Consider the following 20,453-nt stretch of genomic DNA (forward strand, 5'->3'; position numbering starts at 1 on the left):
CGCATCCTGCGCCCAGCTGGGGTGGGTTTGGGTCCATTGGTGAAAAAAGTCACACGTTCCCATCAGCTGCTCCTCCCCCTGGGGACAAGGTAGGGGGGAGCAGAGGAGGCAGGCGCCGCGGAGGACCCTGGCCGACCTCTAGCCCCTCCGCCGCCGCCACCGGAGCGGTGCGTCCCGGGTCTCGAGCGCAGCCGAGTACCCGCCGGAGGCTGTCCCCATCAGTGCGTGTCTGCTGCCGGGCAGCGGCAGCATCCAACCTGCTTTATTCCTCCTGCCTGCAGCGCCACAGCGAGCGAGCGAGCGAGCGAGGAGGGGGAGAGAGGGAGTCTGTCTGCAAAGTGCTGCTCCCTGGTGCTCAGAGGCGGCTGCTCCAGCTCCAACTCTCATTCATTTCGCCGGTTAACATGAGAGATCATGGCCGCCTTCGGGCTTCTCAGCTATGAGCAGAGACCGCTGAAGCGCCCCCGGCTCGGGCCGCCCGACGTCTACCCACAGGACCCCAAGCAGAAGGAGGTAAGGGCGCCGGCGGCCTCCCCGGCAACCGGGGCCGCGCTCTGCAGCACTGACCCGGGGCCAAGTTGGCCCAGCGGGCATCGCCGGCGCTGCGGGGGAAGAGGTCGGGGAGGGGGATTAGAGGCGGGGACCAGGCTGGGGGTGCTGGGCGACCCCCCGGCGGCGGAGACCGAGCGGCTGTCAGTCCCCGCGCTCCACTGGGGCGCTCGCTTTCCGTGTGCCGGTCGCTTTCCCGTTGCCGGGCCTTGCACGGCGCCGCCGGGCGCTTCTCGGGCTTCTTCCCTGCCGAAACCCTGCTCGCTGTCACCCGTTTCTGCCTGCTTTATTTGTCTTCTTGCGGCTTCGGTAAATCGTCGTAAACTTTTTGAAAAATGTTGGAATGCAGTGCATCCTACACTGAGGTCTAGCGTTTTGCGTTTGCTGGCCAGGGACGAAGGTGGGGGGAAGCTTTTCAAATTTTCCAGTTTGGAATGGAAGTCGTTTTTATCGAAGTGATAAATATTTAGCTCTCTGAATATACCTCTGTAACCCTTCTGCCCTTTAAAAATTAAAATTAAGGAGAAACACTGATTTTCGTCTCTAGAGGCAATGGGCTTAATTGCTAGAGGCTGCTTTGTATATGTAAAAGCAGGCGAGTTACCTTGGGAGGGAATAGTTCCCAGGATTGCTTATTTCTTTGAATGAGATTAATTGGAGACACCTTGACTCTTGCACCAGCTACACTAGCTTCAATGGCTAGGGTAACTATGGCATTTTGTAGCTGTGTATCTGTTTGTCAGGAGTTAACAAGTAATTATGTAACAAGTCTCTAGTTATAATGATCACCTTTGGCTACACCATTTGCCCAGGGACTTGCCTCTTTTTTTTTTTTTTTTTTTGATCACCTGCTACCCAGCGGTGCTTTCTGAGTTTGCCAGCTTCAGTCCACACGTCTTCTGTTCAGCTAAACACGAACTGACCACATTTCAAAACTTACCTTTCTGAGAATCTAGAAACTCTCCATTAAAAGTTTGTGGGCCCACTGATAGCACAGAAAGGGCCTTGTAAACCAGGCAAGGAGGGGTCCTTAAGACTTTCCTTTTGATAAATGTTGTCTTTCATTAGGAGAGTAAGTGCTTGTTCTGGCTAAACTGTCTTGCTTATAAAGTGTCTGAGAAGTAAGGAACAGCAACTCCTTTTAGAGGTTTAGCACACTAAATATGCTCTAGCATCAATGGAGTCACGCAGATGAAAGCTGGGAAGGTTTTACAGGTGGTTTCCAGCACCAGCTTTACAGGATGGTAGAGGTTTGAGAAGATTTCCCAGATTTTTTTTCCTACCCGTTACCCCACCCTGCTACGCCAACTTAGAATGAAGTTAATGGTTAAGGACTGGAAATAATAGAGAAGCTGAGGATCGAGTGTACTGTTAATAGCTTAAAAATGATTGGGAGGAAATTCTTAAAGTTTTGATAGGGACAGGGACATTTCGTTGGTTGAACTTTATCATCTTGTAATTAGTGTCTTACTGTGTCTTTCCAGAGGGCAGCATAATTGATGGCATGATGGCTTGGGGTGCTGTGTGGGCTTATTTAGCATTTGTTCTTCAGGCCAATGCTCATTTCAGGATTGGGGCCTCTAATTCTGGAAAGAGTAATTTTGGATTTCAGGGTCTCACAACATTTTATGGAGTTCTAAAACTGGAAGCGACCTTAGGGACTGCTTTCTATAACTTCCTTTTGACTAAGTGAAACAGGTCTGGGAAAGCTTGACTCGTTTAACCAAGGTGTATAGGTGAATAAGCAGAGGAGTTGTACCACCAAACCAGTATTTATGTCAAAACTAATACTGCTTTGAGGATGATTTATGCTAAATTATCTTCTGATGTTATCCCCTTTCCCCCAAGGCAGCCAATGTTTTATCTCTCCCAAGCAGACAGAGTCATGTGTGGCTGTAGCCAAATTTGGGTATAATATGGAACAGGTGCTTGACTGTTCTTGGGTGGTTGGTGAGTAGAGTTTCCTAAGCTTTAGTTATTTATGTCCTACCTCCCTCAAGATTTCTACCCTACCCCTGTACCACCTGTACTTTTATTCTGAAGTTTTCTTTAAACTAATTTTTAAGAAACTTTGTGTCTCCTGGGCAGTACTACACGTGGAGTCATGGATTTATTGAAATATATGTATATATAAAATTTATATCAAATCATGTTTACATACTATTTTTAATCTTTGATATTACATGCACACACACATATGATTATGCATAATAAAATGAGACCATTACTATTAACACTTTAAAAGTTCATCTGTGTATCGAAAACAACAGTTGTGTTCCATTAGAGATATGTGTGGTGGAAAATGCTGATTTAATGGAGGAAGTGTGGGCTTCCAAGTTGGGCCAACCTGGATTTAGCTCCGCCCGCCCCCCCCGCCCCCCACCCCGCCGCTCCCTGCAATTGTGTGGCATTGGGCAAGTTGCATAGCCTCTCATTTGTAAATTAGTTTGATTGTGCACTTCAGAAAAAATTTCAAACCAACATTTGTGTGAGAAAAGCCCTCCTCCTCGTAGAAGTTATTCTTGTCACCATAATTGTAATTTTTATTGTTGTTGTTAACCAGTGGTAATATATTTCGGAAAAGGGCTCCCAGCAGATAGGGTGGAACCCTTGAATGAAGACCCATGTGAAGTATGGGGGTGGGGCGGGGGAATATGGAAGCTTTAACCTGCTTGATGGATTGGTTATATTTGTTTGAGAGCTTGCTGTGCATCAGCATCCTATAGGACTTCATTATATGTTCTAATACTTTGCTTCCTGCAAACAGACTGTCCTCAAGCCTTTAAAGCAGAGAATCAGAAAACTGGCAGTCATCCTTGAGACCTCCTCCTTGCTTATACCCCATTCATCCATCAGTGTCTCTACATCCATGTGCACATCCTGTTCAGTTCCAAAATATATTTCCAATCCACCAGATGCTCTCCAGTTTCACCAGTATGCTTGGTCTCCCTTCTGGCTTCAGGGTGACTTCTCTGCCCCAGGGCTCCTGCATATTCTGTTCTGGTCTTTCTGCCTGGACACCTGTCTAGCCACCCCCTCACACTTAGCATTCCACTCAGCTCTTCTCACCTTATCCTGTGGTTAGAAAGGTAGGCTCTGGAGCCAGTCTGCTTGGGTTGGGACCCTGGCTGTCCTGTTTACGTGCCCCTTATTCTCCCTATACTTCATTTTCCTTCCATATAGAGTGAGAGTGATAATACTACTTAACCCATAGGGCTGTTGGAAGATTACCTGGATAATATATGTAAAAAGCACTTAGAACAGAATCTGTCATAGATTCAGCCCCTATATGTTTGCTGTCATGAACTACTGTCATGCCTGCCCCTTCATCATTCAAGTCTCAGGCTTTTCTGATATATCATTTACAATTATATACTTATTTGCATCTTGCCATCTCCCCCTAATAGGTCAGTTTCATGAGGGCATGGATGAGGTCTATTTTGGTATGGCAGAAATACCTGGCACCTGCACAGTTAGTTCCTAGAAGGCTGAGGGCACGAATATTTATTGGAACATGAATAAACTTGGGATGAATAAATTAAAAAGCAAAATCTGGTGACTGAGGGCTGTTGGGGAAAGTCAAGGTTAAAGCTGAAAGTATCCTTTGCATCTGTCTGCTTTGGAGCCTAGGTTAAGCCTGAAAGTAAAATTAAGCTCCAGAAGTAGGAAGGAAGAGGAGGTTTACTCTGGGACAGAAGAGACTGAAACAGGGCCAGGCGTGGTGGCTCATGCCTGTAATCCCAGCACTTTGGGAGGCCGAGGCAGGTGGATCACCTGAGGTCAGGAGTTCGAGACCAGCCTTAACAACATGGTGAAACCCCATCTCTACTAAAAAATACAAAAATTAGCTGGGCATGGTGGTAGGCGCCTGTAATCCTAGTTACTTGGGAGGCTGAGGCAGGAGAATAGGTTGAACCCGGGAAGCGGAGGTTGCAGTGAGCCGAGATTGTGCCATTGCACTCCAGCCTGGGGGACAGAGCAAGACTGCGTCTCAAAAACAAAAACAAAACAACAACAACAAAAAACAACAAAAAGAGGCTGAAACATTTGAAGAGTAAATATGTGCAGAAAATCAAATTTGTTAGAAAAATGGGTTGGGGCGGTAATGAGATTTCCAGGAATCAGGAGCTGTAGAGCCCCACCAGCAGCGACCTATGGGAAGAATGGCCTGGTGTGCAGTGCAGGGGCTGCCTGAAGATATACACAGCATGACTTAGGAGAGCTGGTGGTGATGGTGGTGTCTGCATGCGGATATCCCAGAGTGGTGGTTCTTCAACTTCAGAGGACATTCAGATTACCCTGAGGGCTGGTTAAAACAGATTGCTGGGTCTCTAAGATTCAGTAGGTCTGAGGTCAGGCCTCAGAAATTGCACTGGTGATGAGATCCCAGGTGATCTGATGGTGCTGGTCTAGGGCCCCACTTTGAGAACCCTGACCTAAAGGGAAGACATCCAGTTCTGCAGGGGCTAGAGCATTCTGCTTGATATAAGCAGGGCTGGATTAGACTTCTGTATGGCTGAAGTTGCAGTAGTTTGGTTTAACAGCCAACCCAGCCAAGATTTGGTGTTCTTGTCCCAGAATTTGTGCCCTCTCTTAGTTCAAATCTAAGGGAATGGACCAGGAAGTCTCAGTCCCCCTCCAGTGGCTTTTTCCGTTACACTTGAAATGAAATGCAAACGCTTTACCTTGGCCTTCAAGGCCCTACCAGTCTGGCCCTTGTTCACCTCTACAGTCATTGCCTGCAGCCAAACAGCCTGGCTTTGAGTTCTGGCTACCCTGTTTACTGCCTGTTTGACTCAGCTCAACCATGGAATGAGGTTTGTATTTCTTCCAACTTCATAGGGTTGCTGGGAAGAGAAAATGAGCTAATGTATGCAAAGTGTGTTGAATCTTGCCTGTCACACAGGCAGCACTCAACACAGGTCAGCCATTATTAGCTGATCCCTTATTAAAGGATGCTGGGGGTCTCCTGTTGTACTTAGCATAACAGCCACAAGATCCTGCCTTTCAAGATCTGGGCTTCAAGTCATCCCTTCCAACTTGCTGTGTGGTGGGACCACAGGCTGCCTCTCTCTTCTTCCAACAGGCCTAGCTTCTTTGTGTATAGGTTCATGTCCCTTGCTCCCTGCAGCAGTTTTGTTTACTGTCATTTGGTTCTTAGCTGAGAAACTCCCCCTTAGGGAGGCCTTCCTTGCAGCCTGTCTTCTCTCATCCTTGCCAGTTCATTTCCCTGCGTTAATATGTTTTGTAGCGCTTGTCACTGTCTGAAGTGCAATTATGAGGATGCTATTCTTTCCGTGGCCTGCCTTCCAGCTGGAATGTAAGCTGCATGAGAGCAGAGGCTTGTCTGTGGTGTTCACATCTGTGAACGGCCTAGTGCCTGGGAGTAGACTAGGTGCTCAGTAAATACTTCATGAAGAAATTAATAAATGCAGAAAGAACTATTAGTGAGCAATGGTGAGTATTTATAACATTTAACTGTCTCAATGCTTGGTTTATTTTGGTAACTCCTGTTAGTTTTCTTGTTAGCATCGAAAACTCTTAAACACATAAATGCCTGTTTTAGAGGCAGCTGGGGAAGTGGAGTGAGGGAGGTGGAAAGTTTGTTTCTTCAAAAGGGGAGGATGTTGATAAAGTTTTCTGGGAAGAAAGGACAGGTTGACCAGTTGACTTGGGGGACCAAAAGAGGAGGCAAGGGAGATATTTGATTTCAGAAAGCTCCTCACCTGAGACTAATTGGCTGTCCCCAAGGCGCGGCTGCAGACCTCCCAGAATCCCAGTGTTTAGGGAGGGACTGATGTTTGTGTTTAACTCATGCCTCAGGTGACTCTTAGGAGAGGAGCAGTGTAGGAAGCACTGGTTGGGAGGTCCTGCTGTTTTCAGCTTCTCACAGTTTGCTACCCAAACTCTATGGCCAGGGAGGAGGAACTCAGCTAGTTGCCATTTTTCAGGGTCTGCCAGCCTCTGCAACCGAATGTCAAAGATGCTTGTTAAAAATGGACATATATACTTTGGGAGACCAAGGCTGGAGGATTGCTTGAAACTAGAAATTTGAGGCCAGACTGGGCAACATAGTGAGACCCCCATCTCCACAAAAAATTCAGAAAGCCAGGTTTGGTGGTGCATACATGTGGTTCCAGCTACTAGGGAGGTCGAGGTAGGAGGATCACTTGAGCCCAGGAGGTCAAGGCTGCAGTGAGCTGTGATCTTGCCATTGCACTCCAGCTTGGGCTATAGAGTGGTACCCTGTCTCTTAAAAATGCAGATAAAGTGGCCCACCTCTACACCAGACGTGCTGAGTCAGAATTCTGGGAAGGAAGCTCAGAAATTTGCGTTTTAAACAAGCTTTCTAGGTGATTCCAAAACATGTCAAGCTTGAAAACCTTTGCTTTAGTTTGCTATCCTTATCTGTAGAGAGCATTGTGAACTGGGCTCCCCCTTATTCCTACCTGCTGCCCTTGATTTGATGTATTAGAATCTTTTGGATAATAAATACTACTCGAAGTATAGTACCTTTTGGTACTAAACAGTGCAAATGAGTTTATTTACTTTCCTCCTTGAAGTTCTAATAACGATGGTTCCCAGCATAGGCTTGTTTTCTGTTGCTGTACACAGTTTATAGCAGAGGAGAGTTTTATGCCTTGGTTTTGAAATAGCTATATCTCCCGTCTGCATGCACTTGGCTAAACTGGGGTATAAGCGAGCAGGCCTTGCTTTGTTCCATGAAGCCATTCTTTGAACTTGTCAGGGTTGTGGGATTTTCTTTGACTGTGTCCCTGGGTTCACAGTTTTGCTCTTTGGGGACCCCATAAGGCTGTCAGTTAGGGGTACAACCACTGTCCTTTAGCCTGTCAGATATTTCCCTTGGACTAGCACCTGAGGAGATGAAATGTGACCCTTTAGGAGGTTGGAGGACCACACAATGAGATCTGGAAAGTAAACTGCACTGGGTGAGCACGAGGTAGGAGAGGAGGAGGATGCACAGAGTTGGAAGATTCTAGTTGAACCAGTTAATAGTGCCACCCACAGGTGTGTGCACGTGTGTGTGTGCATACATGCATATATGCACCAGTGTGTGAAGACAAAGCTCCTCGTTAGTGTAGTAGAGAGTTAAAGAAAAAAGAAAAGCAGAAGTAGAAGCATAGAGTAAGTGAAACCTGCAAACTACAAGAATTGTGACGTATTTCTTCTGAAGCTCTCCTCTGATGAGGTTCTGGGAACACCATTCTCAGGGCTTCTAGACTAGGCAGGAATTTGAGAAGTTGGAAGGATCCACAAGAATGAACATGATGAAAGATGTTAGAATGTCAAGTCTCTTGAGCAGTGAAGAAAGGGGTGATTGACTTAGCTTGGAGAAAAGCTGACGTCAGAATCTGAGAAAAACCAGGTGGAGGGAAGAAATCCAAGGGAAATGTAGAGGGGACGCTCTTACCTCCTACATATTCCTCCCCAAGAAGGGAGCATGGAAACACTTGGACTTTTAATTACCTTTAGATAATTTCTAAAGCTGGGTGATAGTGACAAGGGAGTTCATGATACTGTTCTCTTTCTCTTAGAAAATATGTGTGTATATGTAAAGAACAATGCCATTAAGTTATACAGTAGCTTAATTTTGACTTAAAAATATATATACACAATCTAGAAGGATTACCACTCACATGCAACCAGTTATCTCTGGGGGATAGGATTAAGGATGATTTTTATTTTCTTCTTTGTACTAATTTGTATTCTAAGCTGTAACAATAGATATGTACTACTTTTGTCATTGGAGGAAGTACATTAAAGAATAATTATTAAGTAACTTTGACTGATTTAGAGAAATGGGTATCTGTTAGTTCAGAGCCAACCTAGAGCCCCTTTAGGTGGTGCCTAGGCAGAGGGATCTCATAGGGTATAGATAGAGGCATTTATGTACCTGTGATCTGCCAAAAGCTGGATAGGGCTGGAATTAGGACTGTTAGGTGATCATTCCAGCTCCGCAACTTGAACTGTGTGATATCAGGCAATTTGGCCATTTTCCTCACCTATAAGCTGCAGAGAATAATATGTGATATATGGAGCATTTTAAATGTGAAGCAGCATTGTAAACTTAACTTTTTAATCAAATGTAAGGTATAAATTCAGTGACCTGCAGGAGCAGGTTTATACCAGCTGATTGTTAAAATTTCAGGAATTTCATCAAATGGTTGATACCATGTTGGTAGCTTGAAATTGGCCATACAATTCAATAGTAATAGTATTTACACCAAGGAAATTGGCAAATGCTACAAATGAGAACTTAATTTCATTTTTTTCCCTTTTAAATTAGAGACGTAGTCTTGCTCTGTCACCCAGGCTGGAGTGCAGTGGCACCATCTCGGCTCACTGCAACCTCTGCCTCCCAGTTTCAAGCTATTCTCCTGCCTCAGCTTCCCGAGTAACTGGGATTACAAGCGCACGCCACCATGCCCAGCTAATTTTTGTATTTTTAATCGAGATGGACTTTCGCCATGGTGGCCAACTTGGTGAACTCCTGACCTCAGGTGAGCCACTGTGCCCGGCTGACTTTCTTTCATTCTAAGCTGGTTAACATTTACCTGCATATCACTGGGTGTAGTTATAGATGGCAGACACTTTGTTGGCTACTTCACCATCATTATTATCCTGCTTTTCCCTTGCCTGCTTCTCACTAAAAACTTTTTTTTCTTTTTTTTTTAAAGCCAGATTCTAGCAAGGCTCAGTGGTGCATGCCTGTAATCCCAGCTACTCTGGGGACTGAGGTGGGAGAATCACTTGAGCCTAGGAGTTCAGTAGTAGCCTGAGCAACATAGTGAGAGCCGATCTCAAAAGAAAGCCAGATTATCACTTTCCTAGTTTCCCTTGCATGTTGAGATAAGCATATAACTTAACTCTGGCCCAAGAAATTTAATGAAAATCTGGACTCCTGGAAAATATTTGTTTCCTGTCTGATAAAAGTACAGGCACAGAAGGAGAATGGCATCTCCTGATGACCTGAAGGCTCCTTAGTTTTCTGTCTTTGGAAAGGTAATAAAAGAACATGATAGCTGGAGCTGGGGCAACCATCTTATGGCCTTGTGGCAACAAGCCTGTGGAGAAAAGACAAGATGAGCAGTCAGTTGAGTGGCTTTATGAAATCGCTAGGCTGCTAAACTGACCTTGGGACCACTTCTCCTTGGACTTCTTGTTAAGTAAACAATGCATAGCTATCCTCATGGTTTAAGCCACAGTTGGACCATATGTTAATTTCTTGTAGCCATGTAATGTTGTCAAGGTACTTTCTGTTTATATTTTGGTATCCTTGAATAATCGCAGCATGAGGGCCACCCCCCCCCCCCACGCCCACCCACTTTTTTTTCCTCAGGGATTACACATTCCAGGAACTCTCCTGCTCTTTGGCTTCATGAGGAATATATGGCAAGAGACAAAGAGCAGTGGCATCTTGTCCATTAGACAGTGCATTCTGATCTGGTCCTATCAGAAATGGAGGGGGAGCTGAACAGCTGCCTCCTTTATTTATTTCTGTTTCTGGCAGAAAGCATTTTGGTGGGAAGGGAGGAAGAACCCTGTTCTGTTTTGCTTAGAGAGGGAGATTCTGTAGGTCTGCTACTTTGGGAGGGAAGCCATGCATGTTTATAACTAGAAGGGAACTTTGAGGTGGATTGTTCTAACCGTCTCATTCAATACAAAAGGAAATTGAGTCCCAGGCAGGTTAAAGTGGCTTGTCAAAGCAGATCTGGGCCAAGCACTTGTGTGCCCTGATTTGTTCTTGCAACTTTACTTGGCCTGTCTGTAAACAGCCTCCCCTTCTGGTAAACACCCTCATGTTGCCCTGGAAATGAGAATCACTCTGCAATTTAGGGCACCCGGTGCCTCTGTGAGAGCTGGGAATTTTTCAGCTCACCACTTGATCCTCTCAGAGCTCGCCAGATCTTGTGTGGTGTTTCCTGGGCAGGGGGAAGAATACTTCAGAAGCTCATGCATTTTTGTCATTGTGTTTTTTGATGGAAGGTTCCCAGACCTATCTGCAGCCTCTGGGGATAGCTCTGGCATTGGCATTTGTGGGCTGTGTGTGTACTGGAGGTCATTTCTATCTAGTTTCACTTTCTTGGTTGAGATACCCCCTTATTTATGGGCAGATCTCTTGAGAGAGACGCATACAAGCGGTACCAGTTGCCCAGTTCCTGGAAGCAATACGTACATGACATTTTATATAAATGGATCTTTCTTAGTTTTACAATACTGTGACCCTGAGAAGAGGAGAAAAATACTAGCCATTGGATTTTATTTTCCATGTTTTGCACAAAATCTTACTATAACATATGCATGCCAAACAAATTCAGTCATTCAACAAATGACTGAGCACCTTGTAGGCTCTTTGCCAGCTATGGCACTATGAGGACAGGACCACAGACTTGTATTTCCTACTGTGTCACTGACTTCCAGCACAGTGCCTGGCCTACACCTAGAACTCAAAAACTTTCTTTTATGAATGCATATGAGAATCCACAAATGCTAAGAGCATTAGATACAGTCCCAGTGCCCCAGGCCTTCAGTCTAGAGCAGTGGATTTCAACTGGTGAGGGGCGAGAGTGCATTTTCTTTCTCTCTCCTCAGGATGTTGGCAGTGTCTGGAGACATTTTGGGTTGCCACAACTGGGTGTGTGTCTTGGTACTTGCATATAGTGAGTAGAAGCCAGGGATGCCGCTAATATTCACCAGTGCACCGAACAACCCCCTACACCAAAGACTTAACTGGCCCCTGTTATCAGTAGTTCCAGGGTTGAGAAACTGTCATCTAGAGGGAGTGATGGACTTGTAAATGAGGAGCACAATGTTTCAGATATTCTTTAAGAGGAAGGTACAAAGTGCTGTGGATAGAGAAAGAGATTTTTGAATCTGGAACTTGGAGGGTGTGTAGGAGTGGATGGGGTTGAGGATAGGGAAGAAGATTAATTCCAGGACGAAGGAGCAGCACATGCAAAGGGTCGCAGGACAAAATGATGTGGGTGTGCCTTGGGCTGTGGGCCTGCTGCATGGTGCGGGGCATCCAGGGAGAGCTGGGTTGGTGTGGGAAAGAAAGGTGGGACACAGTCATGGGGATCTTTACTTTGTGGAGGCTTTTGGATATTACGGTGGAGGAAGCCAGCCACCATTCAAGGGTGATAAGGGAGTGAGATTTAAGATGATTGAGGGTTGCAGTTTCAAGGGACAGTGCCTCTGAGGGTCATATTGAGGCAGAAGGATTGCCTAGCTAGGTGGTCCCTGACATTCAGAACTGGAAGTGGGTGATTGGTTTCCTGGGGCAGTCATAACAAATGACTACAAACTGGGTGGCTTAAACCAACATTCACTCATTCCTTCACAGTTCTAGAGGCCAGAAATCTGAAATCTGGGTGTTGGCAGGGCCATATTCCCTCTGAAGGCTCTAGGAGGAGACTCCTTCCTTGCCTCCTTCAGCCTGCGGTGGCTCCAGGTGTTCATGGGCTTCTTTGACTTGTGTCCACACATCACTAATTTTTGCCTCCATCTTTACATGGTCTTCTCCACTTTACATGGTCTTCCTCTGGGTGTCTCTTATAAGGACACTTGTCATTGGATTTAGGGCCCACCCAGATAATCTATGATGATCTCATCCTTAATTACATCTGCAAAGACCCTTTTTCCAAATGAGGTCACATTAACAGGTTGTGGGATTTGATGTGAATATCTTTTAGGGGAGTGTTTTTTGCTCTGGGTTTGGGAAGCTCAGAAAGAAAGGAGGGGTGTATTAACCCGTTTTCACACTGCTGATAAAAAGACATACCTGAGACTGGGTAATTTATAAAGAAAAGGAGGTTTCATGGACTCGCAGTTCCATGTGGCTGGGGATGCCTCACAATCATGGTGGGAGGTGAAAGACATGTCTTACATGGTGGCAGGCAAGAGAGAATGAGCGCCAAGTGAAAGGGAAAACCCCTTATAAAACCATCAGCTCTCATGAGACTTACTACCAAGAGAAAGATATGGGGGAAACTACACCCATGATTCATTTATCTCCCACCAGGTCCCTCCCATAACAGGTAGGGATTATGGGAACTACAATTCAAGATGAGATTTGGGTGGGGAAACAGCCAAACCATATCAAGGGGTGAATTTATGAGAAATGTTATTTGGATGGCAGAATCAATAAGGTGGATATGTGAAGTAAGAGGAAGGAGCACGAGAATTTACCAACACTTTTAGCTTAAGCCAGTGGTTTCCAAACTTTCTGCTCTTGGGAGTCTTAAACATTGAGGATCTATTAAGCTTTTATTTATGCAGGTTACATATTTCAATAATTACTGTGTTAGAAATTAAAACTGAGAAATTTAAATATGTATTCATTAAAAAATCGTAGTCAACCAATTTCATGTTAAATTGTGTTTTTTTAATGGAAAATAACTTTCTCCCCAAACAAAAAATAGTGAAAAAAGAGTGGTATTATTTTACATTTTTGCATAACTCTTTAATGTCTAGACTTTTGTATTTAGTTCTGCATTCAATCTGTTTTGAGACATTGTTTGGGTTGAAGAGCATGCAAAAAATCTGGCCTTTCACAGACAAATAGTTAAAATGTTCTCGAGAGCTCCAGAGGTATTGGACTTGGAAAACTACTTGTTTAGACTGCTGGGTAGGTAGATCAATGGTGGTTCATAAACTAACATGCCATAGGGAACAAAGTAATTTAACTGTTTTCCAAGGATGGGGTGGGTGAGGGAGGGGAGGAGAGAATGAGTTCATTTCTGAATGCTTCCAATGTGATGTATTCATAAATAATTGAAGTCATGGGTGTGATTACTTGTTGAGAGTGTGCAAAGAGTTGGAGGATCTGGATGACCTGGAGAGATGGAACTTTCTAGGGATGGACTTCCTGGACTCTGTCAGGGGATCTCTGAGGAGGGCAGTTGATAGGGATTTATGGGTACAGATGCTAAGTGACCCAGAGAGACAGTTAACATCGGTAAGACTCCAGTTCCATTTGCCTCCTCTTAGTTTTCCTTTATCAGTCTGAGCAAGGCTGAACTGGCCCTGAGGCAGGGGATTGAGGACCCAAGGGAAGTGATAGCTTTGACCTTGTTATAAATCTCTTCTTCTTAGAAAGGAGGGGAGACGGAATTGACACAGGGCTCCCCACTTACCTTCAATTTTCTACAGGCATTTCCAGAGTCAGTTGGAATATGCCAAGATTTCCCTCAGTAAGAATAACTCAGCTTTCAACCCACATCCAGTGTGCTGCAGATCAGCTGTGCAACTGCCTCCTTGTTGTCAATTAAAATTTGGTAGAATTTGCTGCTTTCCTTTTCCAGCCATTTCATTCATGGATAATCTAATGAGGTTGTTGAGATTTGGACTATTTAAGGAATTGGCAGGAGTGAAGAACTAATAAAAATGTATTTTGTTTGAAGTGTTGTTGGAATTTTTTGCTAAGATGCTAGTTTACTTAAAGGTATGGAGGATCTATCAAAACTGTGGCCGAGGCAGTGCTAAATAATTTATCATTCTCCTGAGTTCTGCGAGGAAGGTTAATATTGACATTGCTTAGGTTCTTCTTCATCTTTTTTAATAAAGCTTCACGCAGTGCTGTTATTTGACAGTATGGAAAATATTTTTGGGTCAGAGTTGTTTTTACTCTGGTCAGTTTCAGACTAAATGTAAACTCCCTCTTGAAAAAGATTCTTTATGAATTGGAGACACTATTTACATTTCTACTACTCACTTGAATCTGCTTTTAAGTTATTAACTAATTGAAATGTTTTTGAAATTATATTTTCATTTACTTAGTACTTGATATGTGTCTTCCACTGTGTTAGGTGATATGGGGGTGTAGAAAAGAAATAGAAGCCTCCTATCTGTCTCCTCTAGAAATGTGCTTCTCAAAATAACTGTGGCAAAGGATCAGTTTTTAGAAAAATTAATTTTCAATCTGTTGTAGACTAATATAAAAATGAATTACCAGGAAAATGAAATGCTGCTTGAATGTAGTGGTAATGTCAAATTGCTGTAAAAGTTTTTAGATACTCTCAGTTTTTGCACATTTTATGTTGAGGGCCAGTGACGGTATCAGACCACACTCAGGGTGGTAGCAATGCTCTAGAAGTTAATGTCGGTTTACCTACCCACATAAAACAATTTTTAAAATGACTAATTCATTAGTTTTATTTATTTATTTGAAAATTGAAGAATAACATTCCGTAGAGTGTACAAAGTGCCACATGACATTATAATAGCCACTATTTATGGTGTTCGTTGTTCTGAGTGCTTTAGGTGTTTGGTTTTATGCCAGCCTCACGATACCTGTGAGGTGGGCATTATTATCTCTTGCTTAGAAATGAAGAAACTGAGGCACAGAAAGGTGCTTAACTTGCCCAGGGTCATTGAGTGGCATAGTGATGGAGTTGGACTCCCTGAGCCCATGCTGTAAACATTCTGCTCTATTTATATAGTGAGTCTAAGAATGCTGCATGAGTTCAGAAAAGAGAGGGCTGGATACATGGAGGATACACTGGCTGATGTAGGGTCTTGAGAAAGGCAGGACCTGAGTGGGTGGGACATGCTGTACCCTCTCATAAGAAAAAGCTGGAAGGGAGGAGGAGGGGGGCAGTTTTTCTGCAGATCAGGCCTGGTGGAGCGTCTGCTGGAGCCCCAGCAGGTTGGGGGGTGGGGGATGGTGGTGAGCTCACATGGTTCTGCTGTTAGATTTATCTCACTAGCTCATGCCTAATAAATCCAGTGTGGGAGAGAGTGGAGTCGGGGAGGCTGGGAGGGAGACGACTCTGTAACCAAAGCGTGAAGTAAAAAGAGCCCGACTGATCAGGGCTTTAAATAGGACTGGAGAAGAATTGGCAGTTGGTGACAGATTGGTCAAAGGAAAGGAAGAGAGGAGAATAGACAACACTCATATTTCTTGGAACACTGTTCAGCTAGGATAGTAGGTCCTGTTGCTTGAGGACCTCAGCGTGACACAGTTTTGTACTCAGTCTTCAGTGATGGGACAGGCATTTGAATTCCTTGGGTGCTGAATTGGAATTAATACTCAGACTCCCACCCACCCTGTGACTTCTAACTGGCATTAACTGGTTTACTTGAAGGTCTTATTATTAAAAGGGCCCTTGTAGCTTTGGTTTATACTGCTTGTCCTGTGCTTTAAATCTCCCTTTAACGCCTGTTATTGACCTCCTTGTGGGCTGCTTGGGTGATAGTTAATCACCAGATTTGCTTGGAAGGTTTCCTAAGCTTGGTGGAGGATGAGCAAGCCCCCTGAAAATAAAAAGGGTGGAGGCTGAGAAGTGCTAACAGAGGTTAACTGTTTAGACTAGTTTTTCTGAGGTTTACCAGGGGAAATTTGTTTCCTTGACTCAAAATTATACGTTTAGCCCCTCTGTTTCTGAATAATTGGCCTAAAAGTAATGAACAAAATTGCCACCACCAACAGCAAAAAAGAGACATTTCCATTCTCTTTCCCCTCTTTTCCAAGCAAGAAGAAGAAGGAGGATGTTCTGCAGTAAACATGGTTCACTGCAACCTCTACCTTCTGGGCTCAAGCAGTCCTTCCACCTTTGCCTCCTAAGTAGCTGGGACCATGCCTGGCTAATTTTTATTTATGTTGTTTTTTGTAGAGACAAGGTCTCACTATGTTGCCCAGGCTGGTCCTGAATTCCTGGACAATCAAGCGATCGTCTTGCCTGGGCCTCACAAAGTGTTGGGGTTATAGACGTGAAGCACTGCACCCAGCCTTGTTATTTTTCATGAATTTGCAGTACATTTGGTGGGGAATCATTCTTTTGTCTCCCACAACATGGCTTCCTGCAGATGTGTGCTGAGCGTGGGGTCAGAGATGGAATTGAGGTGGGAAAGAAGGATAAAAGAAAGGAGCTACATAATGGCTAAGTGTAAGTCAATTAACTGGACTTCAGAGGACAGAAACCATGGCTTATGTTTGTGTTCTCTGCCCTCAGATCACCTAGCACACTAGCTTGTTAAGTACTCTGTGAAAAATGATTTAAAGGAAAAATTTGTTATGTAAGATTGCAATGCAAGAACTATATGGCATACCTCAGCAATAAGGGATCTAAAGAGAAAACTATCTTTTGAGGCTGCCTTAAATATAATTCTGGGCAGAATAAACTAGCAAATACCTTAAGTCTTCTTTCTCGCTTTATGAATATGCAAATCTAAAAGTTCAAGTATTTTTCTCCTGCAGTTTCCTAGATTTTTTTTCTGAGAGCCACATCCAGGTGTTTGATATCAGAGGGTGATATGCATTTGAATGTGATTTGAATATGAATTAATTAATGGGATACAATTATTTAGATAAGAGTGGAGTAAATGCTAAGTATATTTAGATATAATTGGAATCAGAGGCTCTCTCCCACTTTTAAATGAGGGAGGAGGAACTGCCTGTCTCACTAGGACACTTCTGGGTAGGATGAAGGAGGTTGTCATGGGAAATTGGCACTTCTGAGAGCTGTGTGTTCAACACTTCATTCATGGTGGACATTTCCATCCAAATTGAATTTACTGAGTAGTCAGTCATGTGCTCAGTTTGGGCGATATATGCTGGTCATACAAAAGGTCATAATTATAATGATGGTGATACCATTTTTAAAGTACTTAGTGTGCGTGCCAGTTACTGTGTTGATTGTATCACAAATGATTTCCACTTATTATAGTAGACATGTGAGGTAGGTGGGGTGATCTACATTTCGCAGAAGAGAAAGGGAGATGGGATTCCAGTTTAAGTTTGTTGGAATCACACTGTGCTCTCCTCAAAGATTTCACTGTCTTGGAGCATACATTGGACCTATTTGGGGCTTGCTTCTCATATGGCCGCCTAACCATCCATTTTACTTCTCACCTCTCAGCCTCAGTTTCTCACCCTATAAAATGGGACACATCCTGCCTAAGCCACTTGTCTATTATGAGGATGGTCATGAATGTGCTGTTTAAATGTGAGGGAGTGGTATTATTACCATGATTTTTTTTCTTTTTGCCTGCTCTAGGTACAGATGTTAAGATAGTATTTGCTGTTTTGTGTTGAGCTCATATCCTTTTGGTTTTGTTGGTCCCCACAGTTAGTGATTGATGGCCTGCAGGTGTGATTTGGATGGGGGTGAATGCTAATAGCAGTATGGGTGACAGTAGATGTAAAGAGCTGACTTTCATATGTGGCTTTGATGCAAATGTGGCTCTGGTGTTAGAAGGGTTGGGGCAGGAGAAGGACAAGGTGACCTTTTAGAGAAGTCCTACCTTTCCTAAGTCAGGCCCCTACCTCTGGCTCTCTTCAGGAGGCTGGTATTAATGCTTTCTCTTGTAAATATTTTGGCTGCAATGGGAAATTCTTCCTCAGCCTCCTTTAAAAAACTTCTCAAACAGCTATTAAGTATCATGTCAAGTAGAGGAGCTCCAAGTAGAAATCAGTCGCTATTGCTGTGCAGTCAGTGGCCGAGATGTCTGCTTATCCAGAGCCTTAGTGAAGCTACTTTTCTTGGCCGTTGTAGACTCTGCAGTAATGGTCCCTGTGCTGCTGCTAAATGGCCTGGATCTTGGTTTTAGGGGGCAGTCTTGCCGTGGGGAATAGAGCAGAGCCTGCCCTCCCCCACCTGTATGTTTTCATTTCCTAGGGCTGCTGTAATGAAGTACCAAACACTGGGTGGCTTAAAGCAATGGACATTTATTCTCTCATGGTTCTGGGGGCTGCAAGCTTGAAATCAACATATGCAGGGCCATCCTCCCTCTGAAGCCTCTAGTGCAGGACCCTTCCTTGCCTCCTCCAGCTTCTGCTAGCTCCAAGTATTCCTTGGTTGTGGTAGCCTAACTCCAATCTCTGCCTCTGTCTTCACATTACTATCTTCCCTCTGTGTCCGTCCCATCTATATGTGGACATTAGCTATGCCAGATTAGGACGCACCCTAATTCAGCATGACTGTCTTAACTTGGTCATATCCACAGAAACCCTATTTCCAAAGAATGTCCCATGGACAGGTACAGGGGTTAGGACTTTGATATATCTCTTTGAGGGACCCAGTTCTACCCATCACAGTGTGGCTCCAGGGCCTCTCTCCAGATCCTCTTCTGCACATCCTCCTGAGTTGGTCTGGTACTAGCTATTACCTTCTAGGGCCTGGGTTGGCAGGTCATCCCCTCCTGTTTTCTCAGGAGCTTCAACTTACCTGCCATCTCCCTTTCTTCCTGTTAGCTTCAATTGCTTCCTTCACCGCCTTCTTCCTGGTGTGATTAAAACATGCACCAAGCTCTCACATCTTAGATCTCCTACCCTAGACCCCATTTTTGCATCTCTCCTTTTTCTCCAGACTTCCAGAAGCATCTGGTGTACTCACTGTCTTCCTCACCTCCCACTTCTTCCTCTGCTCTTTCCAGTCTGGCTCAGCCCTCATTGTTCTGCTGAGACACCGCTCTCAGGTCACCCGGAATGGCCATGTTCCCTGCAGCACTTGATTCTGTTGCTCCCTCCCTTTGGGAAGCAGTTTCTTCCCTCGGCTTCTGAGGTAAAACACTCCTAGTTTCCTTCTCTCCTCTCTGGCCACACCGTCTCAGTCTTTTTTGAAGGCTTATCCTCCTCTAACTGGCTATTAAATCAATACTGGATTTTTCCCAGGGTCTGTCCTGGGTCCTGGTCTTTTCTCACTTGACCTTCTCTCTAGGTGATCCCAGCCATCTCCAGGCTTCAGTCACTAGCCATATGCAGACAACTCACAACTTTAAGACTCCAGCCTAGACTTCTCTAGACCTGTATAGCTGAGTGCCTACTAGAAACATTTTCTCTGTGTGTCTGATGCCTCAAACTTACGATGTTTGTACCTGAACTTGTGATCTGCTCCCCTTCCTCTGCAAAAAGCCCCAACATAGGGGAGATATACCATCCCAAAAGTCTAGGACATCCTTGACAACCTTGCTCTTTGTCATTCCATCCAAGAAATCAACATAAATGCTGTTGGGTTTCCCTCCTAAATATCCCTCCATTTCTTCCTTCTCTTTACTTCCACCACCACCATCTTGGTCCAAGCTACTATTATCTGATATTCCAACTCTCATGAGAGCCTGGTAGCTGGTCCCAGTCCCCTTACCCTCAGCCTCCCAGTTGGTCTGACCCTACTCCAGTCAGTTGTCCACACTGCACTTCTATTCAAGTCGGATAATGTCACCTTGGGTTTTTTTCTTTCTTTCTTTCTTTCTTTCTTTTTTTTTTTTTTAAGAGACAGGGTCTTGCCATGTTGGGCAGGTTAATATGAAACTCCTGGTCTCAAGCAGTCCTCCTGCCTCAGCCTCCCAAAGTACTAGGATTACAGGCATGAGCCACCATGCCCGGCCTGATGTCACCTTCTTGCTTAAAACCTATACTGTTCTTATGATAAAGACAGAAGCTCTTTACTTGGTTCACAGACCCTGCATAGTCTCTCCCCCAACCTGTACTGCTTCATTCTTATCTCTTACAGCTGCATTCCACTTCCTGCTACTGCTATGACAGCATTCTTTCTTTAATTTTCCCAACCCTGCAGACTTTATCCGTGCCCGTCCTCTGTCTTTCCTCTTGTTAGGCACACATGCACCAGTGATTGTTATGCCTTTCTGATGAATTGACCTTTTTATCATTATGACTTGTCCCTCTTTATCTCTGATAATACTTTTTGTCTTGAAGTCCACTATATCTGATATTAATACAGCTACTTCAACTCTTTTATGTTTATTGTTTGCATGGCATATGTCTTTTTCATCCATTTACTATCAACTTATCTGTCTCTATATTTAAAGTATATCTTTATATTTAAAGTATAGCCTGTAGTTGGGCTCTACATTTTTACTCATTCTGACAATTCCAGTCTTCTAATTGGAGTCTTAGTCCATGAATATTTAATTAGCATTTAATG

General features: G+C 44.2%; 1 protein-coding gene across 7 annotated transcripts in view; it reads left to right on the forward strand.

The window, feature by feature from the left end:
* MED12L (mediator complex subunit 12L) overlaps nucleotides 1-20,453 on the forward strand; it is a 343,992-nt gene that overhangs the window by 865 nt on the left and 322,674 nt on the right. For all 7 annotated transcript variants that reach the window (XR_010139264.1, XM_054552827.2, XM_054552829.2 and 4 more), the window contains exon 2: nucleotides 282-513. Coding sequence is in view for 6 of the 7 variants with exons in the window: in XM_054552827.2 (XP_054408802.2) it covers nucleotides 415-513 (99 nt within the window). In the remaining variant the exon portion in view is untranslated. The remainder of the gene's footprint in view (nucleotides 1-281; nucleotides 514-20,453) is intronic.

This window comes from Pongo abelii, chromosome 2 (genome assembly GCF_028885655.2).
Source record: "Pongo abelii isolate AG06213 chromosome 2, NHGRI_mPonAbe1-v2.0_pri, whole genome shotgun sequence".
Classification (NCBI taxonomy): domain Eukaryota; kingdom Metazoa; phylum Chordata; class Mammalia; order Primates; family Hominidae; genus Pongo; species Pongo abelii.